Raw genomic sequence first — 24,219 nt, forward strand, 5'->3', positions numbered from 1 at the left:
CCCCTTCCTATAACTGCCATTCATCACATACTGTTGCTTTGCAAATTCCTCATTGCTTCTAACTGTCTCTCCAACCAATCCATTCGATCTGATTGGATTCTCAATCAACAGCATTTACTGCAGATATAATCCGCAGTAACCCGTAAACTCTCCTTAAATTCCCACATCTGACAAGAAGCGCATATCACTCTAAAGGCTATTTTTGCCCCTTCACAATCTACAGACCCAGAAAATAATAGTCTTATTCCTCTACAAAACACTGCCCCAGGTTAAGTTAATAGTTAAAGCTTAAGTTTAATCAAGAGACATCTCTCTCAAAAAAAATCAAGAACGAACCCACTCTACTCACTACTGTAGACTTTCTGTATGCCACACTTAAAACTATACACTTATCAGTTTGTGCTGTGAACTTCACCCAAACAGGTTCCTCCAAGATCATTTGTGAATTTCACTGTTTGTTAATTTTCCCAAACGCACGCCAATGTCCAGTGATACATGAATTCAATAGTGCAGGTTCACTGGTGTCAGTTTCTTTCTCTCTCTCTCCTGCACTGACCTCCCCATGTGCTTCCTTTGTCTGTACTTCTCCCTTTTTAAAAACTGATGTTTTGACTTTTTTTCCTCCAAAGTTCAAAAACAATGCAACAGCATATGAAACAGTAATTGCTGCTCCTAGAATTTGAGGAAATCATATCCAGCACCTAAAATACCTCAGGAAAGGAGCAGTTGTTACAGCCAGAAATTTTTCCCATACTCCAACTGTTCCATTTTCATTGTTGGAGTTGGGGGTCTGCACGGTTGACAAAGAGGAAAAAGGGGTGACAAGGAACTCAGCTCATTTGAGGTACCCAAGAGATGATTTCAAAGTGAAGAGGATTATAGATGAGATATTGATCCAAGCCTGTAGTTCAATCATGTCTCACTTCCCTTCTCCTCAATCCCATAGGAAACAGTTACACTACACTCACTAACCAGCTTGTTAGTTACACTGCACAAGTATACCAGAAAGAATCAGCCTCAAAGAGAACATGGCCAAGTCAGAGAAGAGTAATGAGGAGTGAGGACCAAGTCAGGATTTCTAGTCTCAGGATCGACTTAAACAGAAAGCTTTACTGAGGTAAAACCAGCCAGCGAGAGGCACAGGACCTGCTCTGCCTAACAGATATTGAACAAAACAAACCAGCACTGCCAATGTGTAACAACGGCATTAGATTTGCTCATCCCTATACAATATTCCTACACTGTCCCAGCAGAATCTGTGAATGTCCCACAGTCACTCACCAGCTGCGCAGTCTCCAGGCCTTGAGGGCTGATGACCTGAATGTCTAATCCATTTTCAGGCATTTCCTTCAGCATTTGAATCACTTCACTCACCGAGCTCCATTTACAGTCCTTTCCTGCAACAGACACAATGATATCTCCATCTTTCAGGCCTGACCGCTAAAAACAGAAAGAGACAGAGTCAGAACTCCTTCACAAACTACTAACTGATCCATTAAGCTGCTCACACTGGGGGGATTCAAGCCGGCGATGATCCAGTAGGTCTGCCCTGCTGAGCTCTGCACCAGAACCCAGAAAAACTGGTGCACTCACCCTCCCTCTATTACCCACTGTGGTAGAAATGGTTAGTTTTTGATCCCCAGAATTGCTGTGTGTTAGTTTAAAATAGTAATGAGAAAATTGACTAAAGGGAAGGGACTGCGAGGATTGCAACAAGCAGGGCAGTCCCCTGCAGTACAGGGCACATCCACGGCCGCAGCGTCAGCCCCTGTGAACGCTCTGAGAGAAGATCGATTCAGCAATGGACGAAACACTGACCAGGCTGGAACTGATCTCAGTCATGCTGCAGAAGCATGATCAGGAGATCCAGCTCTCGGGCAGCACATCATGGAGGTGGAGCAATGGACTGCAGAATTCTCAGCAGGCGGGTCCATGCCCTGGAACAGCAAGTACAGGCCTTGGGAGTGCATGTCGACGACCTCGAAAATAGAAGCCATCGGAAGAACATCTACCTGCTGGGTCTCCCTGAACAGGAGGAAGGTGGCCAGCTCGTCAGTTTCTTAGAGCAATGGCTCCTGCAGTTTCTGAAGCTGGTAGTTGAGGTAGGCCACGTGCGGATTGAACGGGCACATCAGGTCAGTGTGTGCAAGCCTGGATCGGACCAGCGCCCCCACCTGGTCCGAGTGCGACTCCAGCATTACAGGGATAGGGATAAGGAAAGGAAGCTGGAAGCCTCTGGAGCACTAGAGAAGGATCTACAGGCTCTGATATACAAAGGATCACAAATTATGCTTTTCCAAGACTTTTCTGCAGTCGTGGTTCGCAAGAGGAAGGCCTTTGATGAGATAAAAAGGCACTTGAAGGACTTGAATGTCCAGTATTCCGAAAGATATCCAGCAATATTACATTTCAGCCACGGAGGTTCCGTGTTTAATTTTGACTCACCAGGAATGGCAAAGGACCTCCTGGCTGCCTTAAACTAGACTGGCTGGCTCGAATAACATGGACAATAATGTTTACTTTGATTTTCTCTGTAGTTTGCCTGGTTTTTCTGGTTGTCGGGTTCTTTTCTATGTTGGGGGGGTCCTAATTGTTCTTTTTCCCCACTGGTTTTTTTTGTATCAGGAGTACCTAGGGTTGAAGTATGGATAGGATGGGGTTGAGTGCCCACTTTTTATTTTGTTGTTATAAGATATGTGTAACTTTTTCTTGCTTTGTGTTATCTGGGGATTCAGCTAGAAGGATCCATGGAGGGTTTAGTGGGTAGTGTGAGCGCCCCTTGTGGGCAAAGGGGAAAGTCTCCTTTCATTTGTCTTATATGTTGGTCTGTTGTAGAAGTAGTTGTTAGAAGTTTTGAATTGATAGTTTTGGTAGTTGTATTTTTAAAAATATGAACTGTTTGCTGTTTGCACTCAGCACACTACGAGTGGGATTCTTCCTTTGGAGGGAGGGGGGGTCGGGTCACGGGCTGTTTCAGACAGCTATGGCTACCCATTCGTTTAAATGGTGCACCTGGAATATTAAGGGAAGTCATTCACCAATTAAAGGAAAACTGATACTTTCAAACCTTAGAAAAAAGAGACGGTCGATGTAGCCTTGTTGCAAGAAACACATGTAAACAATAAGGAGCACTTGAAGTTACAGCAGGGAGGGGTCGGACAGGTTTTTTTTATCATCCTTTAATTCAATCTCCCATTTCAACTGTTAGACCAAATTAAGAATGAATATGGGCAGTTTACGATTCTTAAAGCTTTAATACATGGAAAAGAGTATGGGATCTTGAATGTATATTGCCCCCTGTCACATCCCCTCATTTTTAACACATGTGCTTTCCAGGGTGATGGCCCATGGGGCACGTCGTACAATTATAGGGGGAGACTTTAAATGACTTATCCATCTGGAACCAAGTTGCAGCGAATTACAGCCCTCAGGGCTACTTTGAATGCTGTGCTCACCCAAACAACAAGGAGGGAAATCTCCTTTGCAAAACAGAGGTTATTCAAGTATGGTGATAAACCAGGTGGATATCTAGCGTACCTGGCCAAAAAGAAGAGTGCCCTCCCAATCTATCACATTCAGCAGGGAGAGTGCTGGGACACTTGCGATGCCAGAAATATGTAACGCAGCATTTAGGAAGTCCTACTCTGAGCTGTACCGGTCAGAGGACTGTGAGGACAGATTGGCAAAGATGGAGTCCTTTAAGACCCTAGACCTTCCAGGTGTAACTTCAGAGCAGGCGTTTCTTTTGAATGCCCCTCTGACAATCCAAGAGATAAGACAGTGATAAAGCACCCGGCCCAGATGGACTCCAAAGTGAGTTTTTCCAAGGACTTTATAGACACGCTGGCCGGGCCACTGTTGGATATGTACAACTACTCATACAGTCAGGACTATCTCCCAATCTCTGAAGGAAGCAAATATTTCTCTTATTCTCAAGGGAAAGCACGAGAGGATTGCACTTTGTATAGGCCTATATCGCCACTGAACATGGATTTTAAAATTCTGTCAAAAATTCTGCTGTTGAGGTTGGACAGGGTTTTGCCCTTCGTCGTAAATGAAGGCCAGACAGGTTTTATTCAGGGTCGCAGGTCTACTAATAATATTAGAAGAGTATTAAACATGGTTCAGGTATGCCAGCAAGGGTCGATTCCGGGCTTGGTAGTCTCCCTGGATGCAGAGAAAGCATTTGACTGGGTGGAGTGACCGTACCTCTTATGTACTGGAATGGTTTGGTCTTGGAGGGGTTTTTGCTAGGTGGGTGGCAGCGTTATATAATGACCCAAAAGCAGCGCTTTTCACTAATGGTACAAGATCGGACAATTTTAGTATCGGCAGAGGCAGCAGACAAGGGTGCCCTCTCACTGCTATTATTTACATTGGTGATTGAGCCAATGGCAGAGGCCATCCAGAGGGACCCCGATATAATTGCCCTGAGGTAGGATCAGTTAGGCATAAAGATCACCCTCTATGCAGATGACGTTCTTATCTTTTTAACTGATCCAATGATTTCTGTGCCCAGTTTAATAAAAGTGATTAATCCATTTTGTTAATTTATTAAATTAAATTTAATTAATTAATTTTATGAAGTCAGAGGCCATGCCTGTGGGGAGCCTTCCTAGAATATCTGGTCTTGGGGGTGGAATCAGAATCCCTTTCAGGTGGTCACAGGGAGGTTTCTTAAATTTAGGCATTTTTATCACCCGGCCTTCGATCAATTATATAAAACTAACTTTGTGCAGTTGCTAGAGAAGATAAGACAGGAACTTCAGCACTGGGAGGATCTTACAATATCTTGGTTGGATAGAATAGCTCTGGTTACAATGAATGTTCTTCCTCGTTTATTATATCCCATGCGAATGCTCCATTTGCTGCTCAGGCAAGCAGTACGGAGGCTTTACAGTTGGCTCGGATCTTTCATCTGGCACCATAGGCAGCGTCCTATTAAGCTGGCCAAATAGCAGCTTTCACAGGGCATGGGAGGTTTGGATGTCCCCGATTTTAAGAAATATCAATTGAGTTCCCTATTTTCTTAGGTGGCTGACTGTGCCTGCCAGGACCCGCGATCAATCTGGCTGGACATAGAAGCCTCTCAGGCAAAATGCCCCCTCATCAATTTGTTGTTTATCGACAAGATGAGGACGGTTATGGACCATTGCAGAAATCCAATTGTCCTTAACACTGTTAAAGCATGGAGAATGATGAAACAAGGTGAGGGCAATTTACAAAAAGCTTCCCCTTTCACTCCCATAGTAGGAATGTTCAGATTCTGGCTGGGGTTGATGGATTCTTGCTTTAAACTCTGGGAGTCAAGAGGAGTCTCCTGTTTGGGAGATTTATTTGACGGGGAGGTCATGATGTCTTTCGAGCAGTTGAGCCAGAAATACAAGCTATCTAGGAGGGATCTCTTTCGTTACTTTCAGGTTAGGGATTTTATACAGAAGATGACGACATTGATGGTTAGTCCCTATAAATTGGATATGGAAAGGAGTGTGCTTCAGTCCACGGGCGCTCTCTTGGTCAGCACCTGCTATCACTTGTTAGGAGGCAATGCCCAGAAGGACAGAGAGACTGTGCAGAATCTGGACTCAAGAACTGGGGGTGGAGATCTCGTCAGAGGCATGGAAGGATATTTGGGAGAATGTAAGGAAGATTTTGAATTGTAAAAGGATGCAGGCTATGCAACTGAAGGTACTCCGCAGGGCTCATTTGGCATTGTAGTGGCTTGCGAAATTTAAGAAAGGACTGTCCCCAATGTGCCCCAAATGTAAAATAGATGTTGGTACCACTACTTATGGCTTGTGGTTATGCCATGAGCTTCTTAGGTATTGGGGTACCATAGCAGGTGTTTTGGAAGAGGTCTTGGGAACTGAGGTCAAGGTAGATCCAGTGTCCCTCCTCTTGGGTTTTCTTTGGACACACATGGGAAGAAATTCTAATATTCTTTCATTCTGTGCGAGGAAGAACATTCCAATGTCAGGAAAATTCCCTGGGATTCTCAGGGTGCGTAGGTTAGTTAGAGCTGAAGTTATAGCTTTATGGACTGGTGCACCAGAAAACGGAACTGTTTTATAGGACGTGGCAGCCCTTTCTGAATTATATAGATGCAGACTTGTCAGCTATATTGATCAGAGCCTTTGTGTAGTCACGAGGGTTATGTCTGGAAGGCCAGGGGCCCTTGGGGAAAGAATACTGAACAAATACAGGTTTGCCGACTGATGCTCCCGGTGGTGGGGAGCTTTGGTGGGATTGCGCTGAGTGTGGTAACTTAACTGAATGTAATTTAATTTACCTTGGTTTAATTTAGTTTTGTTTTAGTTATATATTGAATTGTAATTTTCGTAGGACCCCCCTTCCCCCCCCAAAGTGGTTTGTGGAGCAGAGTAGTCGTTTGTTTACTGTTATTGTCATAAGATTGTTATACGGTTTTGTAATTTTGTCAAAAAAATTAAAATCTTGTTTTCTCAATAAAAATCCTTACAAAACAAAAGCTGCTCACACCTCTCTCAGGCAAGAAGGAAAGAGGTTGGGGAAGCACAAAGGAGGGAGTCAGAATATCAACCTGTGAAATCTGTGCCAGGCTGCCTCTGCCCACTGACTGGATTCTTGGGTAATCTCAAATTCCTACATCTTACACTTGTGGACATTCTTGCTGAAGTTTAATTAGAGTGAGAGCAAGCCTCAGTCTCGGTAAAGGGGCAGGAAAAGGGGAAGTAAGCTCAGTATCCCCAGTTCTGGCTTCCTGCCGTGATCAGGTCACCGATTCAGTTGTCATATGCTCATTGTCCCTGGACAGAATGTGGAGTTGAGCTGTGTCTAACAGCTCAGCATAGACCCTGAGGGTTGGCAAATACTCCATCTGGTACGGTTAAAGATGAGAGATGGATTGAGAAACAAACAGCTGGGTTTTGCTCACACAGCAGCATTATTTTAGTAGAGAAAGGTGAGGCTTTACTCACAGCAGCATCACTGGTCGGATCCAAGCTTGTAACCTGCACAGCTGACTCCCCTTGCAGGGTGAATCCATGATCTCTGTCTCCTGCTGTCAACTGGATTTTACGAGGCGCTGTCCACTTCTGTTTCGCTGAGAACACACCAATCGGCCCCTGAGAGACGCAAATCAGCCACAGATTAACACCACGCCCAACAAACTGACTGAATACACTACTTGAGTTAGTAATAGGATTACACAGCTAACCAGGTGATCTCGCTGTGCCAGTGGCACTCAATAGGATGTTTGGCTTCAGGTAGGGTATTAGACCCAGGGGAGTTAAGAGGCTGTTCATCCATGAGAGCTGGTTATGGTCTAAAACTGAAAGAACTATGGGTGCTATAAATAAGAGATAAAAACAAATTGCTGGAAAAACTCAGCAGGTCTGGCAGCATCTATGGAGGGACAGAGTTAACATTTTGGGTCAAGTGACCCTTCCTCAGAACTCCAGGCAGTGATTTCTGAACAAGAATCACTCAATCCAAAACATTAACTGTGATTTCTTTCCATAGATACTGCCAGACCTGATCAGCTTTTCCAGTAATTTCTGTTTTTGTGCTGGTTATTGTTATGGGACACATGATCTCGACAGCTTGGCTAAAGACCTGGCACATGGAATTCGGTCCCAACCTGGCAGATGGTGACATGTGGATTCAGTATAAACTTTGAATTAAAAACTGGCGTAATGATGATCATGAAACCACTATTGAACATCTTAATAACCAATCTGGTTCACTAATGCCAGTTAGGGTATTTTCCTTTCCTCATCCTCACCTGGTCTGTCCTGCACAACTCCAGACTCTCAATACTGCGGTCAATTCTTAACTGTCCTCTGAAATGATCTGGGAAGCCATTTAGTTATATCAAACTGCTACAAAGTCACATAAAACCATGAACCATGTCAAAGCCTAGATGGGTGCAGCTCCAACAACTTTGAAGAAGCTCAACATCATCCAAGACAAAGTCCAAAGGACAGGACTAACGTTGAGTAATTGGAGAGGAATTGCTTTAATCATCTCACCAGACTTCCTGAATCAGAACATGCAGCTGCCCCCTTACCTCCCTCCAGAACCCTTAAACCTCTACCCAGTGTGACAAGCTCTGAAGCCCATTGAATTGTCTGATGTTCCTGATCGGCAACAAGCTGCTTTTTGAAATGTTGGTCTTGTTTATTTTGACAAACTGAAGGGTAGCCGTTGAAGAGTGGAAGCCAGGGCACTATTTGGGAGCTCAGTCAATAGCAGCCTGTGTGGGACATTAAACACAGGTGGAGATGCAACCAGCCAATGGCAGACCCTCCACAATGAATGCAGCCAAATGGCAGAGAGCGCATTGAAAACACACACGTGGATGGAAGTACAGCATCACAACCAGCACTGAACTGTCAGGCCAAATGGCTGTTTCAGTATTTTTCACATAACACTGATTTCCCACTAAGTTATGGCTGCACCAGCCAATCTGATTCGGATTCTCTAAAGCCAATCCCTGCTTCGTCTTGGCTCTGCTGGGCTGCAGTGTGCTCATGGTGAGGATATTAGACAGGAATCCTGGGTTCTGTCCAATAGTGATCACTGGACTGGTTGCTACATGTGGGGCTAGAAATGAGCTTAGCCTGTAAGCCTCACCACCTCTCCAGTCAGTCATCTTTACCAATCATTATGGAAACAAAGGATAGCCATCATGGAAGATGGGTCACATTTCCTCACGCTGAGGAATGTTCTCAGGGATGTTCTCAGCATTGAATATGGTGGAGAGCAGTTTGGGAGTTACACACGTGCGTACGCTTCCAGTCTTGGATTCTTCCGGCACCCATCTGAACCCTGAGCCCGATTTCCTCACCCAAAACACACCCTGGTCCCAGTTCTCCCTCTCCCACCACCCCAATCCCTGCTCCCAGATAATTACCCCACAAAGATCCCTGATCTCTCTCTCACTCTCTTTCTCCCCACCCCCTCCTTGCCCAGATTCCTGCTCCACATCTCTTCCCGACCCCTGCTCCAATCCTCTTTTCGGCCATCTTCTCTTTCTTCTGTCCCGACCCTGGCTCCCCAGTCTCCCCTTCAATCCCAGTCACTTCCCCTTTCCCCATGTCCCCCTCCTCCAGCCTCGAATACATACCAGCTTGTGGAAAAAATCCCCCACTTTCACCTTGGAGAACTGAGGCTGCACTATTTCATTCTTTTGATCACTTTTGGCTGCAGCAAGGAAACAAAACCACACAATCATCAATCAGAGAAGGCAGAGCAATGATTATTGAATAATGAATTAGCAAGAGAGACTCCCAGGGAGATGACAGAACCTTACCGATTATATTGGGGGCATTCAGCATGTCAAAGTCATCCTCCTGTTCATGTTCAGAATACTTGGTGAGTGAGCGTTTGTGAGATACTCTCAAGATCTCCTGTAGGATCTCTATCTTCTTTAGTGATTTGCAGAGATTTTGAACTCTCATAGCTTCCTCATGGCCTATTATGGCCTTCCTTAAGTGTGCTTTCCCTGTAAACACAGAACATCTGTGAGGAAGACCTCAATGCAGACTCACAAAGGAAAGTCTTCCAGCCCACATTGACTGAAACCTGATTTTTGTCAACCCACTAGTCCATTCATCAGAATACTCAAGATTTTAAAACTCTCCTTTTTAAGGGAAATATCAGAGCTGTAGGAGACAGTCTAGGATGTAGTGACACTTCAGAACAAATACATTCCTAAGAATCTAGACACTCAGATGTCCAAGACACCTTTGGAATATTGTATTCAATTCTGGTCTCCCTGCGACAGGAAGGATGTTGTGAAACTTGAAAGGGTTCAGAAAGGATTTACAAGGATGTTGCCAGGGTTGGAGGATTTGAGGGAGGATTATAGGGAGAGGCTGAACAGGCTGGGGCTGTTTTCCCTGGAGCGTCGGAGGCTGAGGGGGTGACCTTATAGAGGTTTATAAAATCATGAGGGGCATAGATAGGGTAAATAGACAAAGTCTTTTCCCTGGGCTGGGGAAGTCCAGACAAGAGAGGGCACAGATTTAGGGTGAGAGGGGCAAGATTTAAAAAGGGACTCAAGAGGCAACTTTACCATGCAGAGGGTGGTTCATGTATTGAATGAGGAAGTGGTGGAGGCAGGTACAGCTACAGCATTTAAAAGGTATCTGGATGGTATATGAATAGGAAGGGGTTAGAGGGATATGGGCCAAGTGCTGGCAAATGGGACTAGAATAATTTAGGATATCTGGTTGGCATGGAGGAGTTGGACCGAAGGGTCTAGAACATTAAAGCACAGTACAGACCCTTCAGCTGGCAATGTTGTTCCGCCCTGTGAAACCAATCCGGAGCCCATCTAATCTGCACTATTCCATTCTCATCCATATGCCTACCCAATGATCACTTAAACGCCTGTAAATCTGGTGGGTCTACAACAGTTACAGGCAGTGTGTTCCACGCCCCTGCTACTTTGAGTAAAGAAACTACCTCTGACATCTGTCCTATATCTATCACCCCTCAATTTGAAGCTATATTTCCTCATGTTAGCCATCATCCAAGGAAAAAGGCTCTCCCTGTCCACCCGATTTAACCCTCTGATTATCTTATATGTCTCAATTAAATCACTTCTCAACTTTCTTCTTCTCTAACGAAGACAGCCTCAAGTCCCTCAACCTTTCCTCGTAAGACTCTCCCTCAATACCAGGCAACATCCTAAATAAATCTCCTTTGAGCCCTTTCCAAAGCTTCCACATCCTTCCTATAATAGTGACCAGAACGCGATACTCCCAAGTGCAGCCGCACTAGAATTTTGTACAGCTGCAGTAGGACCTCATGGTTCCGAAACGTGATCCCTCTACTAATAAAAGCTAACACACGTACGCCTTCGTAATAGCCCTATCAACCTGGGTGGCAACTTTAAGGGATCTATGTACATGGACACAGATCTCTCTGCTCATCTATACTACCAAGAACCTTACCATTTGCCCAGAACTCTGCATTCCTGTTAGTCCTTCCAAAGTGATTCACCTCACACTTTTCTGCATTAAACTCCATTTGCTACCTCTCAGCCCAGCTCTGCAGCTTATCTACATCCTTTTATAACCTACAACATCCTTCGGTACTATCCACAACTCTACTGACCATTCTCGTCCGCAAACCCATCCTTCTACCACCCTCTGTCTTCTTTCAGCTAGCAAATTTCTGACCCAAACCACTAAATGCCCCCCAATCCCATGCCTCCGTATTTTGTGCAGAAGCCGACCTTGCAGAACCTTATCAAACGCCTTACTGAAATCTATATACACCACATCAATGGCTTTACCTCATCCACCTGTTTGATTACCTTCTCAAAGACCTTCTCAGTAAGATGTGTGAGGCAATGACGTACCCTTCACCAAACCATGCTGACTATCCCTAATCAACTTATTCCTTTTGAGATTATTATAAATGCTATCTGTTTTAACCTTTTCAAACTCTTTACCCACAACTGAAGTAAGGCAGGAGAGTCCACAGCAATGAGGATGTCACCTAGAAAGGGAATGAAACGTCTGCAAACCAACTTACTCTTGGTTCTTGGATGCCATTGGTTTTAACTTTTCTGACCAGTCTGTCGTGTGGCATTTTATCAAAAGCCTCGAGAAACCATGTTAACCATATCACTTGCACAGCACTACTCTCCAAAACGTTCCTTCCCTTCACCAATCACTGCTGCCCTTGTGTTTATCTAAATGACCGTGTCTCTGAAATTTTCCCAGCTCGCACATTAGGTGGACTGGATTATAATTACTTGTTCTACCCATCTTTTTAAACAATGCTATAACGTTAGCAATTCTCCAAACCAGTAACCAGAGATTATTGGAAAACTGTGGTCACAACTTCTACTATAATGAACAGAGGAACAGGAGTAGGCCATTCAAGCAATCATGCCTGCTTACCCTTCACTTTCAGAGAGAATGAGCCCTTTCAGAATTGCTCTGTGACTGTGCATCTATACCAATCAATACTTATAGCTTCTCCTTGATTACAACGTCTGCACCCTCTCTCTTGTATGGAAAGATACCAAGTGAGTTTTCCCACACCATCCACCTCTACAAATGTTAGCTTTCTGTTTGCTGACTCTATCCTTTCCATCATATTATCTTGCTTTTGGTGTATTCAGAAAATACCTTTGGGGCTTTGCTTGATTTTATAGAGTCGGATGTACAGCATGGAAATATAATGTTGAATTGCCCATCAGTCACGATTGAATGGCGGAGTGGACTTGATGGGCCGAATGGCCTTACTTCCACTCCTGTGTCTTATGGTCTTATTGTAATAGACCAGTCTATTAGTCTTTAGATGGGTCAGTTTTTGTCCATTGTATGCAGGAGGATTTTCTGACACAGTATGTAGACAGGCCAACAAGGGGCGAGGCCACATTAGATTTGGGGAATTTGGAACGTGGCCAGGTGTTAGATTTAGAGGTCGGTGAGCACTTCAGTAATGGTGACCACAATTTGGTTAGGTTTACTTTAGCGATAGAAAGGGACAGGTATACACCAGAGGGCAGGAGCTACAGGTGGGGGAAAGGCAATTACGACGCGATTAGACAAGATTTAGGATGCATAGGAGGGGGAAGGAAACTGCAGGGGATAGGCACACTTGAAATGTGCAGCTTATTCAAGGAACAGCTATTGTGTGTCCTTGATAAGTATGTACTGGTCAGGCAGGGAGGGAGTTGTCAAGCGCAGGAGCCATGGTTTACTAAGGAAGTTGAATCACTTGTCAAGAGGAAGAAGGCTTATGTTAGGGTGAAATGTGAAGGTTCGTTGGGCGATTGAAAGTGACAGGGTAGCCAGGAAAGACCGGAAGAGAGAACTAAGACAAGCGAGGTAGGGACATGAAAAGCCATTGGCAAATAGGATCAGGGAAAACTCTAAAACTTTCTATAGGAATATAAGGGATAAAAGAATGACAAGACTAAGATTAGGGCCAATCAAGGACAGTGGGAAGTTGTGCGTGTAGTCAGAGGAGATAGGGGAAGTGATAAATGAATATTTTTTGTCAGTATTCACACTGGGAAAAGACAATGTTGTTGAGAAGAATACTGAGAAACAGACTACTGGACTAGATGGGATTGAGGTTCACAAGGAGGAGGTGTTAGTAATTCTGGAAAGTGTGAAAATAGTTAAGTCCCCTGGGCTGGATGGGATTTATCCTAGGATTCTCTGGGAAGTCAGGGAGGAGATTGGTGAGCCTTTGGCTTTGATCTTTATGTCGTCGTTGTCTACAGGAATAGGGCAAGACCAGAGGATAGCAAATGTTATTCCCTTGTTCAAGAAGGGGAGTAGAGACAACCCTGGAAGTGATAGACCAGTGAGTCTGACTTTGGTTGTTGGAACTTATTTGGTTTTGTTCCCACTGTTTCCAGTTGCTTGTTGCAGTGGTCAGTATATTAACTCTTGGTCAATGTCTTTATTGATGGAGTCCATGGAGGAGTGCCATGCTTCTAGGAATTCTCTGGCTGTCCTATGATCGTTGTGTTGTCCCAGTCAAATTAGTGGTCCTTATCATCTATGTGTATAGCTACTAGGAACAGCTAGTTCGTGGCATTTAGTGGCTAGTTGATGTTCATGGATGTGGATCAATAGTTCTCTGCCTGTTTGTCCTATATTGTGTTTTGTGCAATCTCTGCGTGGAATCTTGTACACCACGTTTGTCCTGCACATGATGGATATTAGGTCTTTTGTCCTGATGAGTTATTGTCTGACCGGGGCTATCTGTTTATGGGCTGTCATGAATCTGAGTGGTCGGAGAAGTCTAGCGGTCAGTTCCACAACAAGTGCAGCTGGCACACTAGCTACAAATCCTTACACAAACCTTGAACCAAGAATAAGTTTGGTTCAGAGGTGAGAGCCTTAGGGAATGGTTAACTGGTGTTTTAGTGAAACGAAGGACTGGCTGCTTCTCGTGAGGGTCGGCATTACAGTCAGAATTATTCAGTTTCCTTGACAGGTCTTCCTGAAATTATCCTGAAGGCCATCTTGTATTTATCTGCAACTTCATTCTCAGAAGGGGTGCAGGATACTCTTTATTCTTTCTTCACACTTGCTGTCAAATTTGCATTCTAAATACAATTCCCAATTTGCAATAATAACTAATTATAGACTTGTTACAGTACAGCAGCAGGAGGCCATTTAGCCCACGATGTCTGCACTGGCTCACTGAATGAACATTTTCCTCACAACCATTCTCCCGCTTCTTTCCTCTAACCCTGCACATTCAAATATATACATTAGGATTAAGATTTGACTATTTGGCCCATGTCCACTTCACTATTCAAGAAGATCACAGCTGATCTGTTTGTGTTTCACATTCCACATTCCCATCTACTCCCACATAACCTTCAATTAGCTACCTAACAAGAAACACAACCTATATTAAATGACCTGCCTCAACAGGGTAGTTGTTCCCCAACATTGACTGGGAATACAATAATTCAAGTAGTTTAGATGGGTCAGTTTTTGTTCAATGTGTGCAGGAGGGTTTCCTGACAGTATGTAGACAGGCCAACAAGGGGCGAGGCCATATTGGATTTGGTACTGGGTAAGATGTTACAATTGTTAGATTTGGAAGTAGGTGAGCACTTTGGTGGTAGTCACCACAATTCAGTTGCGTTTACAAAGCAATGGGCAGGGATAGGTATACACCACAAGGAAAGAGGTATAACTGGGTAAAGGCAATTATGATGTGATTAGGCAAGATTTAGGATGCATAGGATGGGGAAGGAAACTGCAGGGGATGGGCACACTTGAAATGTGGAGCTCATTCAAGGAACAACTACTGCGGGTCTTTGATACGTATATACCTATTAGGCAGGGAGGTAGTTGTCGAGAAAAGGAGCCATGGTTTACTCAAGCTGTTGTCAAGAGGAGGAGGAAGGCTTATGTGAGGATGAGGAGTGAAAGCTCAGTTAGGGGGCTTGAGAGTTATAAATTAGCAAGAAAAGATTGCAAGAGAGGGCTAAGAAGAGCCAGGAAGGGACATGAAGTTATTGGCGAATAGGATCAAGGAAAATCCTAAGGCCTTTTATCAGGAATAAAAGATTGACTAGAGTAAGATTAGAGCCAAAGATAGTAGTGGGAAGTTGTGTGTGGAATCGGAGGACATCGGAGAAGTGCTTAATGAATACATTTCGTCAGTATTCACATTGGAAAAGGGCAATGTTAGTGAGAATATAGCGATACAGGCTACAGGATTAGATGGGACTGAGGTTGACAAAGAGGTTTTAGTAATTTTGGAAGATCTATGAAGTAGATAAGACCCCAGGGCCAGATGGGATTTATCCTCGGAGGATAAGGGAGGAGATTGCAGAGCCTTTGGCTTCGATCTTTGTCATTGTCTACAGGACTAGTGCCAGAAGACTGGAGGATAGCAAATGTTGTTCCCTTGTTTAAGAAGGGGAGTCGGGACAACCCTGGTAATTATAGACCAGTGAGCCTTACTTCGGTTGTGGGTAAGGTGTTGGAAAATGTTAAGAGATTTATAATCATCTGGAAAGGAATAATTTGATTAGGGATAGTCAACACGGTTTTGTGAAGGGTAGGTCATGCCTCACTAACCTTATTGAGTTCTTTGAGAAGGTGACAAAACAGGTGGATGAAGGTAAAGCAGTGGATGTGGTATATATAGACATCAGGAAGGCATTTGATAAGGTTCCAGACGGTCGCCTATTTCGCCTATTGCAAAAAATAGAGTGTTTTGGGATTGAAGGTGATTTAGCAGTTTGGATCAGAAATTGGCTAGCTGAAACAAGACAGGGGGCGGTGGTTGATGGGAAATGTTCATCTGGAGCTCAGTTACCAGTTTTGGGGCCACTTCTGTTTGTCATTTTTATAAATGATCTGGAGGTGGGTGTAGAAGGATGGGTTAGTAAATTTGCAGATGACACTAAGGTAGGCAGAGTTGTGGATAGTGCCGAAGGGTGTTGCGGGTTACAGAGGGACAGAGATAAGATACAGATTTAGGCTGAGAAGTGGCAAGTGGAGTTTAATGCGAAAAGATGCGAGATAGTTCATTTCAGAAGTAGTAACAGGAATGCAGAATTCTGGGCTAATGGTACAATTCTTGGCAGTTTAGCTGAACAGAGATCTCGGTGTCCAGGTGCATAAACCCCTAAAGTCGCCACCCAGGTTGATAGGGTTGTTAAGAAGGCATATGGCGTGTTGGCATTTATTGGTAAGGAGAGTGAGTTTCGGAGCCACAAGATCATGCTTCAGCTTACAAGACATTGGTAAGGCTGCACCTGGAGTATTGCGTACAGTTCTGGTCACCGCATTATAGGAAGGATGTGGAAGCTTTGGAAAGGGTTCAAAGGAGGTTTACTAGGATGTTGCCTGGTATGGAAGGAAGGTCTTATGAAGAAAGGTTGAGGGACTTGAGGCTGTTTGCATTGGAGAGGAGGTTGAGAGGTGACTTGATCGAAACGTATAAGATAATCAAAGGGTTAGATAGTGTGGACAGTGAGGGCTAACATGAGGGACATAGCTTTAAATTGAGGTGCGATAGATTTAGGGGATATCAGAGGTAGTTTCTTTACTGAGTAGTAAGGGCATGGTACAGCCTGCTTGCAACAGTAGTAGACTCTCCAACGTTAAAGGTATTTCACTGGACATTGTACATACATTTGGATAATAATGGAATGGTATAGGTTAGATGGACATCAGATTAATTTCACAGGTTGGTGCAACATCAAGAGCCAAATGGCCTGTACTGCGCTGTAATGTTCTATCACCTTTCGAGACAGAGTTCCAAAGTGTCTCAACCCTCAAATAAATTCCCCTCAGTTCGGTCCTAAAAAGGTGATTCCTAATTTAAAAACACTGCCCCCTAGTTGTGGACTGGACTGACCCACAAAAAGAAACATCCTTTCCACAAGCACCTTGTCAAGACCATTCCGGTTCTGATACACTTCCCTCAAAACCCACCTCACTCTGTGAAACTTGAAGGGATGCCTTCTCTTTGAGGTCATTAATTAATGTTGTCACTTTACAGAACACCAAGTCTAACATAACCTGCCCTCCAGTTGGTTCTGTAAAGTGTTGCTGTAAGAAGCTCTCTCGAAACCATTCCATTAGCTTCTCAACAAGCAATTCTTACAGGCGGAACCCCGTGTGCTGGAAACGGATATCTGAACTAAAGGCTGCTGTTTCTTACCAACACGTTTACGTTCCTCTTTGCTTCTCAGAATGGAAAGTGGTGCGAGGCCATCAGGCATTGCATCATAGAGCTGGTAGAGAAGCATCTCCTGTTGGTCAGTGTCATCCCGGGAATTCACTACAACAGGCACAGGGAGAGAACACAAAGATAGTGAACACAGCACCGCCACACGGAGAGACAACACAAACACAGTGGACGTTACTGCTAATGAACTACTAATGAACAGCTACAGATTATCCTTTGCAATACACACTGATTAATTCTCAGCCTCTCAAGACTGTACACAAATACGACACTGAGTTACATAGACACAGTATCTTTTCATATTTGTGTTACAGATTGTGAACTGAAATAGTAGAAGAGCTGTTTTAAAAGTCAAGGAATGCTGAAGGATTGCTGTACCTTTCAAAAGGAATCTGACATGGATTGTTAGTGCAGTTTACACTGCTTCCCCATCAAAGCAGAGCTGGAGCAAGAGGCTGTGTTACAAAGGGAGATTCAGTCAGCAACAAGGAGCTGATTGGTCTGTGAAATGGTGACCAGTTATTGATGGCAACAACTGTGATTGGCTCCCAGGCAACTGATGGCTTGTGGGTGTGAACATTTCATTAGAAACTATCAGACCTCCAGAAGGGGCAGCACAGTGGCTAGCATGCTACCTCACAGCACCAGGGACCCAGGTTCCATTCCAGCCTTGGGGACTGTCTGTGTGTGGATTTTGCACATTCTCCCTGTGTCTGCATGGGTTTCCTCAGTCCAACGATGTGCAGCCTAGGTGAATTGGCTATGCTAAACTGCCCAAAGTGTTCAGGGATGTATAAGTTATGTGCATGAGTAAATGGGTTTGGGTGAGATACTCTTTGGAGGGTCAGTGTGGACTTGTTGGGCCAAAGGGCCTGTTTCCACACTGTAGAGATTCTAACCCTAATAAGGGAAGCTGCCATTTTTTCTCCTCAGTAAACACCATCTCAGGTCTGAGAAGAGCCATTTTATTTCCCCTCACCATATGCTGTAAATTGTGATTTAAATGAATAAATCAGAGGTGTTTGTTAGTGTGAAGCAGTGACCCTGTGCCTCCTGCAAACAATTAAAAGAACCTTGAAAAGGAAATGGAGAGGCAGCTTCCTTAGTCAGCAAACGGATCACCTCAGTAATCTCTGTGGACAGGGAACGCTAAACTACCTTCCCTGTCATTCCCTCCGTCTATAATACCCATGTTTTTGTGGTTCAATCAGCATGTGCTTATACAAGGGCTTTAGAAGAGGCTGGAGTTTTAACTAGGAGAAAGTGAGGACTGCAGATGTTGGAGATTAGAGTCCAGAGTGTGGTCGTGGAAAAGCACAGCAGGTCAGGCAACATCAGAGGAGCAGGAGAATCGATGCTTTGTGCAAGAGCCTTCATCAGGAGTTTTCACTAGTGGAGTGACAGGGCAACAGTTGCTGATTGCCCTGGATGATTCTGGGAACAGTGGGCCTTGATTTCCAGTCTACTGCCTGTGTGTGATGGTTGTTATGGATGGGCTATTTGACTGCAGAAAGTGAATATTTACAGCTGGCCTCCTTCCAGCCACTAAAATAAAACAAAGAACTGCAGATGCTGGGGATCGGAAACAAAAACAGAAATTACTGGAGAAACTCAGCAGCTCTGACAGCACCTGTGGAGAGAGAAACAGAGTCAATGTTTTGAGTCAAAGGACCCTTCTTCAGAACTGCATCCACAGATGCTCTCAGACCCGAATTTCTCCAACGATTGCTGTTTTTGCTTAGCAGCCACAGTGCCCACACCCAGCTGACAGCGCACAGTACTCACACTGATGATCCAGCATTGCTACAGCCACAAAGTAATGAGCCAGCGCTCTGTAATGTTCCAGCTTGACCTGCACAGTGTATGACCAGGCTAAAGGGACATGCTCCTTGATCGGAGCCTGTGTAATGGACTGATGAACAGTGCTGTACACGTCAGACACCTAGAAAATCCAGAGCAAAAACATTAACCAAGTCCATCTGTGAAAAAACCTCCATTTGCAAAATCAGCAATCACTCGAGTTGAGTGCAATTCACCTGAAGTGTTCCCCAAATGACAGTGACTGTTTCAGATATGCATCATTGATTGCCAACACTCTGGGACATCGGGTTGTCCTAATCACTTTTCACTTACCTGCTGCCAGCTCCTGATCCCCCACGAGGGTGTTCCCACAGATGACTAGATATGGACAATTAATGCTGGCCTAGCCAGCGATGCCCACATCCCAGCAAATCAGCACCAAGCAGTATTGAGTAGGGAGGGGCCTGGCAAACAGGGCAGTCTCATTACTAAACGAGCAATGCGAGGCAGTAATCCAGACGCTCAGGCTAAAATTCTGGGAGCACTGATTCCAATCCCAAAGGAAATGGTGTTACCTGAATACAATAACAATCTGGGAATGTCAGTTGTTATTGAATGTTGTCTGGCTTACTGATGTCCTTTTAGGGACATCATTGCCTGCTCTAGCCTAGATGTGACTCTGGACCCACAGCAATATGGTAAACTCTTAACTGCCCTCTGGGCATTTAGGGATGGGCATCCATATCCCATGAAAGGAATAAATAATAATCCCAAGACCTAGTTAATGTCCTCAGTGTAGAAGTTCAAATCCCCCTGTAGTAGTTGGGAGAATTTAAATGGCTTTTATTAAATCAATCTGGAATAAAAGTAGTCCTAATAGTGACCATTTAATGACAGAATATTGAGAAATCTGAGTCACTAATGTCCTTCAAGGAAGGAAATCTGCCGTCCTTCCCTGGTCTGGCCTACATGTGACTCCAGACCCAGAGTAATGTGGCTGACTCAGTTTGTGAGCTGCCATTCAGTTGTATTCAAGATGGCTGACCACCACCTTCAGGGGCAATGGGAAATAACTGCCTGCCCAATGATATAAACTGAACAATGCCACCTACCTTGGCAGCTTCTTGTGCTACCCGCAGCAGGTTGAAGAACTGGTTGTGGATTCCAGGCAGAACCATTTTCTCAAAGGCACACTCCTGAGCCTGGGCCAACATCAAGCGGATCAGCATGTTCTGCATCGAGGGGCTCATGTCGAAACTCGGGGTGTGTGTGAAGGTTTCCTTCAGGTGATTCAGCACCCCTGAAAACAGTGATGTCAAGACTGTAGGTGGGATCTAGGGAGCACACAGACAGAGCCTCACACTGCCCATTAATTTCTTTCTCATCCAGTCCCACAATCCCCTAACTGTCTCAAAGATAAATAACATAACCCAGAGAGAGGAACTGAACAGACAGCAGCTAACAAAACTATGGAGAGTTTTTGCAGAGCCTCTTGTTAATGGAACTCACTGCGTTGTTGTGACTTCTCTTGAATATACAGCATGTAGGTGTGTCCAACATAAGACACAGGATCACCAGTCTGTCTTACCACTCAATAACCTGCTTTACCATTCCATCAGACCACAGTTGCTGAATTTCCCATATCCTTCAACTTCAGTGTCCATCAGACTCAATTTGCACACAATCAGGACTGAGCATTCACAGTCCTCTCAAAGCTTAGAGATTTCCAAAGATTCATAACATCAAGTGCAGACGTTTCTTCCCCAAGACCTTTCTACCCTGCTGAATGCTGTCCCAAAGCTGTGCCCTTACTGCCTCCAGCCAAGGAGGCAGCTTCATTGTCTGTACCCCAGCAAGTGCCTTAAAACAGTTGTACTTTTCTAGGAGATTACCTCTCATTTCTTTTAATGTGAGTAATATCTGTGTCTCACAAATGCTAGGCAAGGATCATCGCCAGTAAGAGACAATCTGCCCACTGCCCTTTGACATTCAATGGCATTACAATCTCTGAATCCCCCACTATCAAAGTTCTGGGGGTTACCATTGACCAGAAACTGAATTGGGCTCATCACAAACAGTGGTTACCAAAGCAACTCCGAAGCTAGGAACACTGCAGTGAATAACTCACCTCCTGACTCTCCAAAGCCTGTCCACCATCTACAAGGCAAAAGTTAGGAGTGTGATGGAATACTCCTCACTCACCTGAAATGGGTGCATCTCCAACAACACTCAAAAATCTTGACACCATCCAGGACAAAGCTGCCCACTTCACTGTCACCACATCCACAAACATCCCCTCCCTCCAACACTAATGTACTGTAGCAGCTGTGTGTACCATCTACAAGATGCAATGCAGCAAATCTCCAAGATTCCTTTGACAGCACCTTCCTAAACCCATGACCACTTCCATCTAGAAGGATAAGGGCAGCAGATAGATGAGAACCCACCCCCCCACAAGTTCCCTTCCAAGCCACCCAAACCATCCTGCCTTGGAAATATATTATCATTCCCTCATTGTCGGTGGGTCAAAATCCTGGAATTCCCTAAGGGCATTGTGGGTCTAGTTACAGCACATGGACTGCAGCTCACCCCCACCTTGCCAAGGGGCAACTAGGGACAGGTAATAATTGTCAGCCCAGCCAGTGATGTCCACATCATGAGTGAAGAAAATCAGCACAGACCCATTCTACTCTGTCTCTTCTTCCCCTCATCATAGGAATCTTGATTATACTCACTTTGTGGCAAATAACTCTCAAGTGGGGAGACAGTAACTGTGTCTCAGAGGCCCTGTGGACTTGCAGCAAGTGTTTTTCACTGACATTGGACACCTCCATGCAGTTCGAACAGCACCTGCCTAATAGCTTGCTGGAGCTGGACTTCAATTCCTGAGCAAGGCTGAATAAAGGAGTTGAGGGGGGGACGGAAGATTTCTACGAGGGGAGGGGGTCAGGAACAAAAGCAGCCTTTAAAAGACTCAAGCCTTTTGGAACACACTTTACAAAGAGGGGCAAAGGATTTGGAACTCTCCTCAAGAAAGCAGTCATGTCCAGTAATCACAGGGAAATCTCAACCTGAGATAAACGTGGATCTGAGAGGCAAGGGGATCATAGATCATGTAACCCCAAGTGGATCAAGACACAGATCAGTTGGGATCCACTTGAATAGTGTAACCCACTGAAGATGCCGCTGAGTGGCTTTCTTTGTTCTTACATTACTAACAGAGTGCTAAGGTACTCACAGGGCAGTATCACTGAGATTATTCCATGCTGCTGACTTCCACTTAGTCACTGGAGGAACTCAAGAACTGGAATCTTGGTCAGTTCCGTTCAGTTCAGAGCCCTGGGTAGAAATCTGGAGGAGAGCTGAGAGCACAGGAAACAGCTTCTGTCTATCTACATCCCACCCCAGGTGCTACACACACAGCTGCCTCATATTTCACACAAGAACGGCAAGCAGCCCTGTGTCTATAAACAAACAGCCAAATGGACCAGACTTCTTCCCAACAGTATTCCTGGAACTGTTTGTTGGTGAATCATATACAGCAGCTGCCCCACTTTCCCCAGGATCATAAACATGGCAAACACATGCACTTCAGTTACCATGGCCAACACAAACCGTTCGTCATCATTGGGGGTAATTCACACCAGAGAGATACAGCGAGTGACCCTCACCCTGCTGAACAAACACTGACCCTGTACAGTTACACAGCGAGTGACCCTCACCCTGCTGAACAAACACTGACCCTGTACAGTTACACAGCGAGTGACCCTCACCCTGCTGAACAAACACTGACCCTGTACAGTTACACAGCGAGTGACCCTCACCCTGCTGTACAAACACTGACTCTGTTCGGTTACACAGCGAGTGACCCTCACCCTGCTGAACAAACACTGACTCTGTACAGTTAACAGTGAGTGACCCTTACCCTGCTGAACAAACACTGACCCTTTACAATTACACAGTGAGTGACCCTTACCCTGCTGAATAAACAGAAATTACCAAGTCAGTAGCCAAGTGTGTTGGGTGAAGATGCCAGGATAAGAGGGTCTGGGATGTGGGAGTGAGGGGTTGGGGAAAGGGTCAGTGTGAATGCTGACCTGCTGCTTTCTGAAAGGCATCAATGGAATTGTCGAGACCAGCCTGGGTCTTGCGATCACTGCGGGTGCCAATCTGAGTGTACAGACCTGCAATATTAAACAGAATACTGGCCTTCTCCAGAGAGAGGTGTTGCTGGCATACAGGCACACCAGTAAAGGAGTCATACCTAGGAATAGGAAGAGCAGTCCGATCACAATCACAGGGAGGGGAAACAATTCAAATCTTACAGCAATCAAAGAACAAGACTTTGACAAAAAACCTCTTGTATCTCAGTAGCAGTCCACTGGAGGACTTAATCAAAACACTATTTTTAAAATTTATTTGTGGGATGTGGGTGTCACTGGCTGGGCCAGCATTTATTGACTGTCTCTAGTTGCCCTTGAGAAGGTGGTAGTGACCTGTCCTTTTGAACTGCTGGAATGCACCTCAATAGAGGAGCTGTTTTTGTTCAAGGGATAAGTACAGATCAAGACACCCCTACTCACCCTGTAATGATGCTGCAATCTTTAACACCCCCCACCAAGCAGACAGATAGCTGACCCTCCGACACTGCGCAGTGCTCCCTCAGCCCTGACCGTCCCACACGGCGCGGCGCTCCCTCAGCCCTGACCGTCCCACACGGCGCGGCGCTCCCTCAGCCCTGACCGTCCCACACGGCGCGGCGCTCCCTCAGCCCTGACCGTCCCACACGGCGCGGCGCTCCCTCAGCCCTGACCGTCCCACACGGCGCGGCGCTCCCTCAGCCCTGACCGTCCCACACGGCGCGGCGCTCCCTCAGCCCTGACCGTCCCACACGGCGCGGCGCTCCCTCAGCCCTGACCGTCCCACACGGCGCGGCGCTCCCTCAGCCCTGACCGTCCCACACGGCGCGGCGCTCCCTCAGCCCTGACCGTCCCACACGGCGCGGCGCTCCCTCAGCCCTGACCGTCCCACACGGCGCGGCGCTCCCTCAGCCCTGACCCTCCCACACGGCGCGGCGCTCCCTGAACGCTGACCCTCCCACACGGCGCGGTCCCTCTGCGCTGACCCTCCCACACAGCGAGGTGCTCCCTCAGCGCTGACCCATATGGCCCGGTGCTCCCTCAGCGCTGACCCTCCCACATGGCCCGGTGCTCCCTCAGCGCTGACCCTCCCACA

The 24,219-nt window shown here is 45.5% G+C and overlaps 1 protein-coding gene across 1 annotated transcript in view; it reads right to left on the reverse strand.

Moving 5' to 3' along the window:
• rhpn2 (rhophilin, Rho GTPase binding protein 2) overlaps nucleotides 1–24,219 on the reverse strand; it is a 58,891-nt gene that overhangs the window by 5,103 nt on the left and 29,569 nt on the right. The window contains exons 8-15 of the mRNA XM_087995677.1: nucleotides 23,082–23,248; nucleotides 20,097–20,284; nucleotides 18,970–19,126; nucleotides 17,158–17,277; nucleotides 9,293–9,484; nucleotides 9,107–9,183; nucleotides 6,957–7,103; nucleotides 1,282–1,440 (exon numbers count right to left, since the gene is read on the reverse strand). Of these exons, the coding sequence (XP_087851803.1) occupies nucleotides 1,282–1,440; nucleotides 6,957–7,103; nucleotides 9,107–9,183; nucleotides 9,293–9,484; nucleotides 17,158–17,277; nucleotides 18,970–19,126; nucleotides 20,097–20,284; nucleotides 23,082–23,248 (1,207 nt within the window). The remainder of the gene's footprint in view (nucleotides 1–1,281; nucleotides 1,441–6,956; nucleotides 7,104–9,106; nucleotides 9,184–9,292; nucleotides 9,485–17,157; nucleotides 17,278–18,969; nucleotides 19,127–20,096; nucleotides 20,285–23,081; nucleotides 23,249–24,219) is intronic.

Source organism: Chiloscyllium plagiosum, unplaced genomic scaffold (assembly GCF_037043375.1).
Source record: "Chiloscyllium plagiosum isolate Xiang-an unplaced genomic scaffold, Cpla_swu_hap1 HiC_scaffold_17, whole genome shotgun sequence".
Lineage (NCBI taxonomy): Eukaryota > Metazoa > Chordata > Chondrichthyes > Orectolobiformes > Hemiscylliidae > Chiloscyllium > Chiloscyllium plagiosum.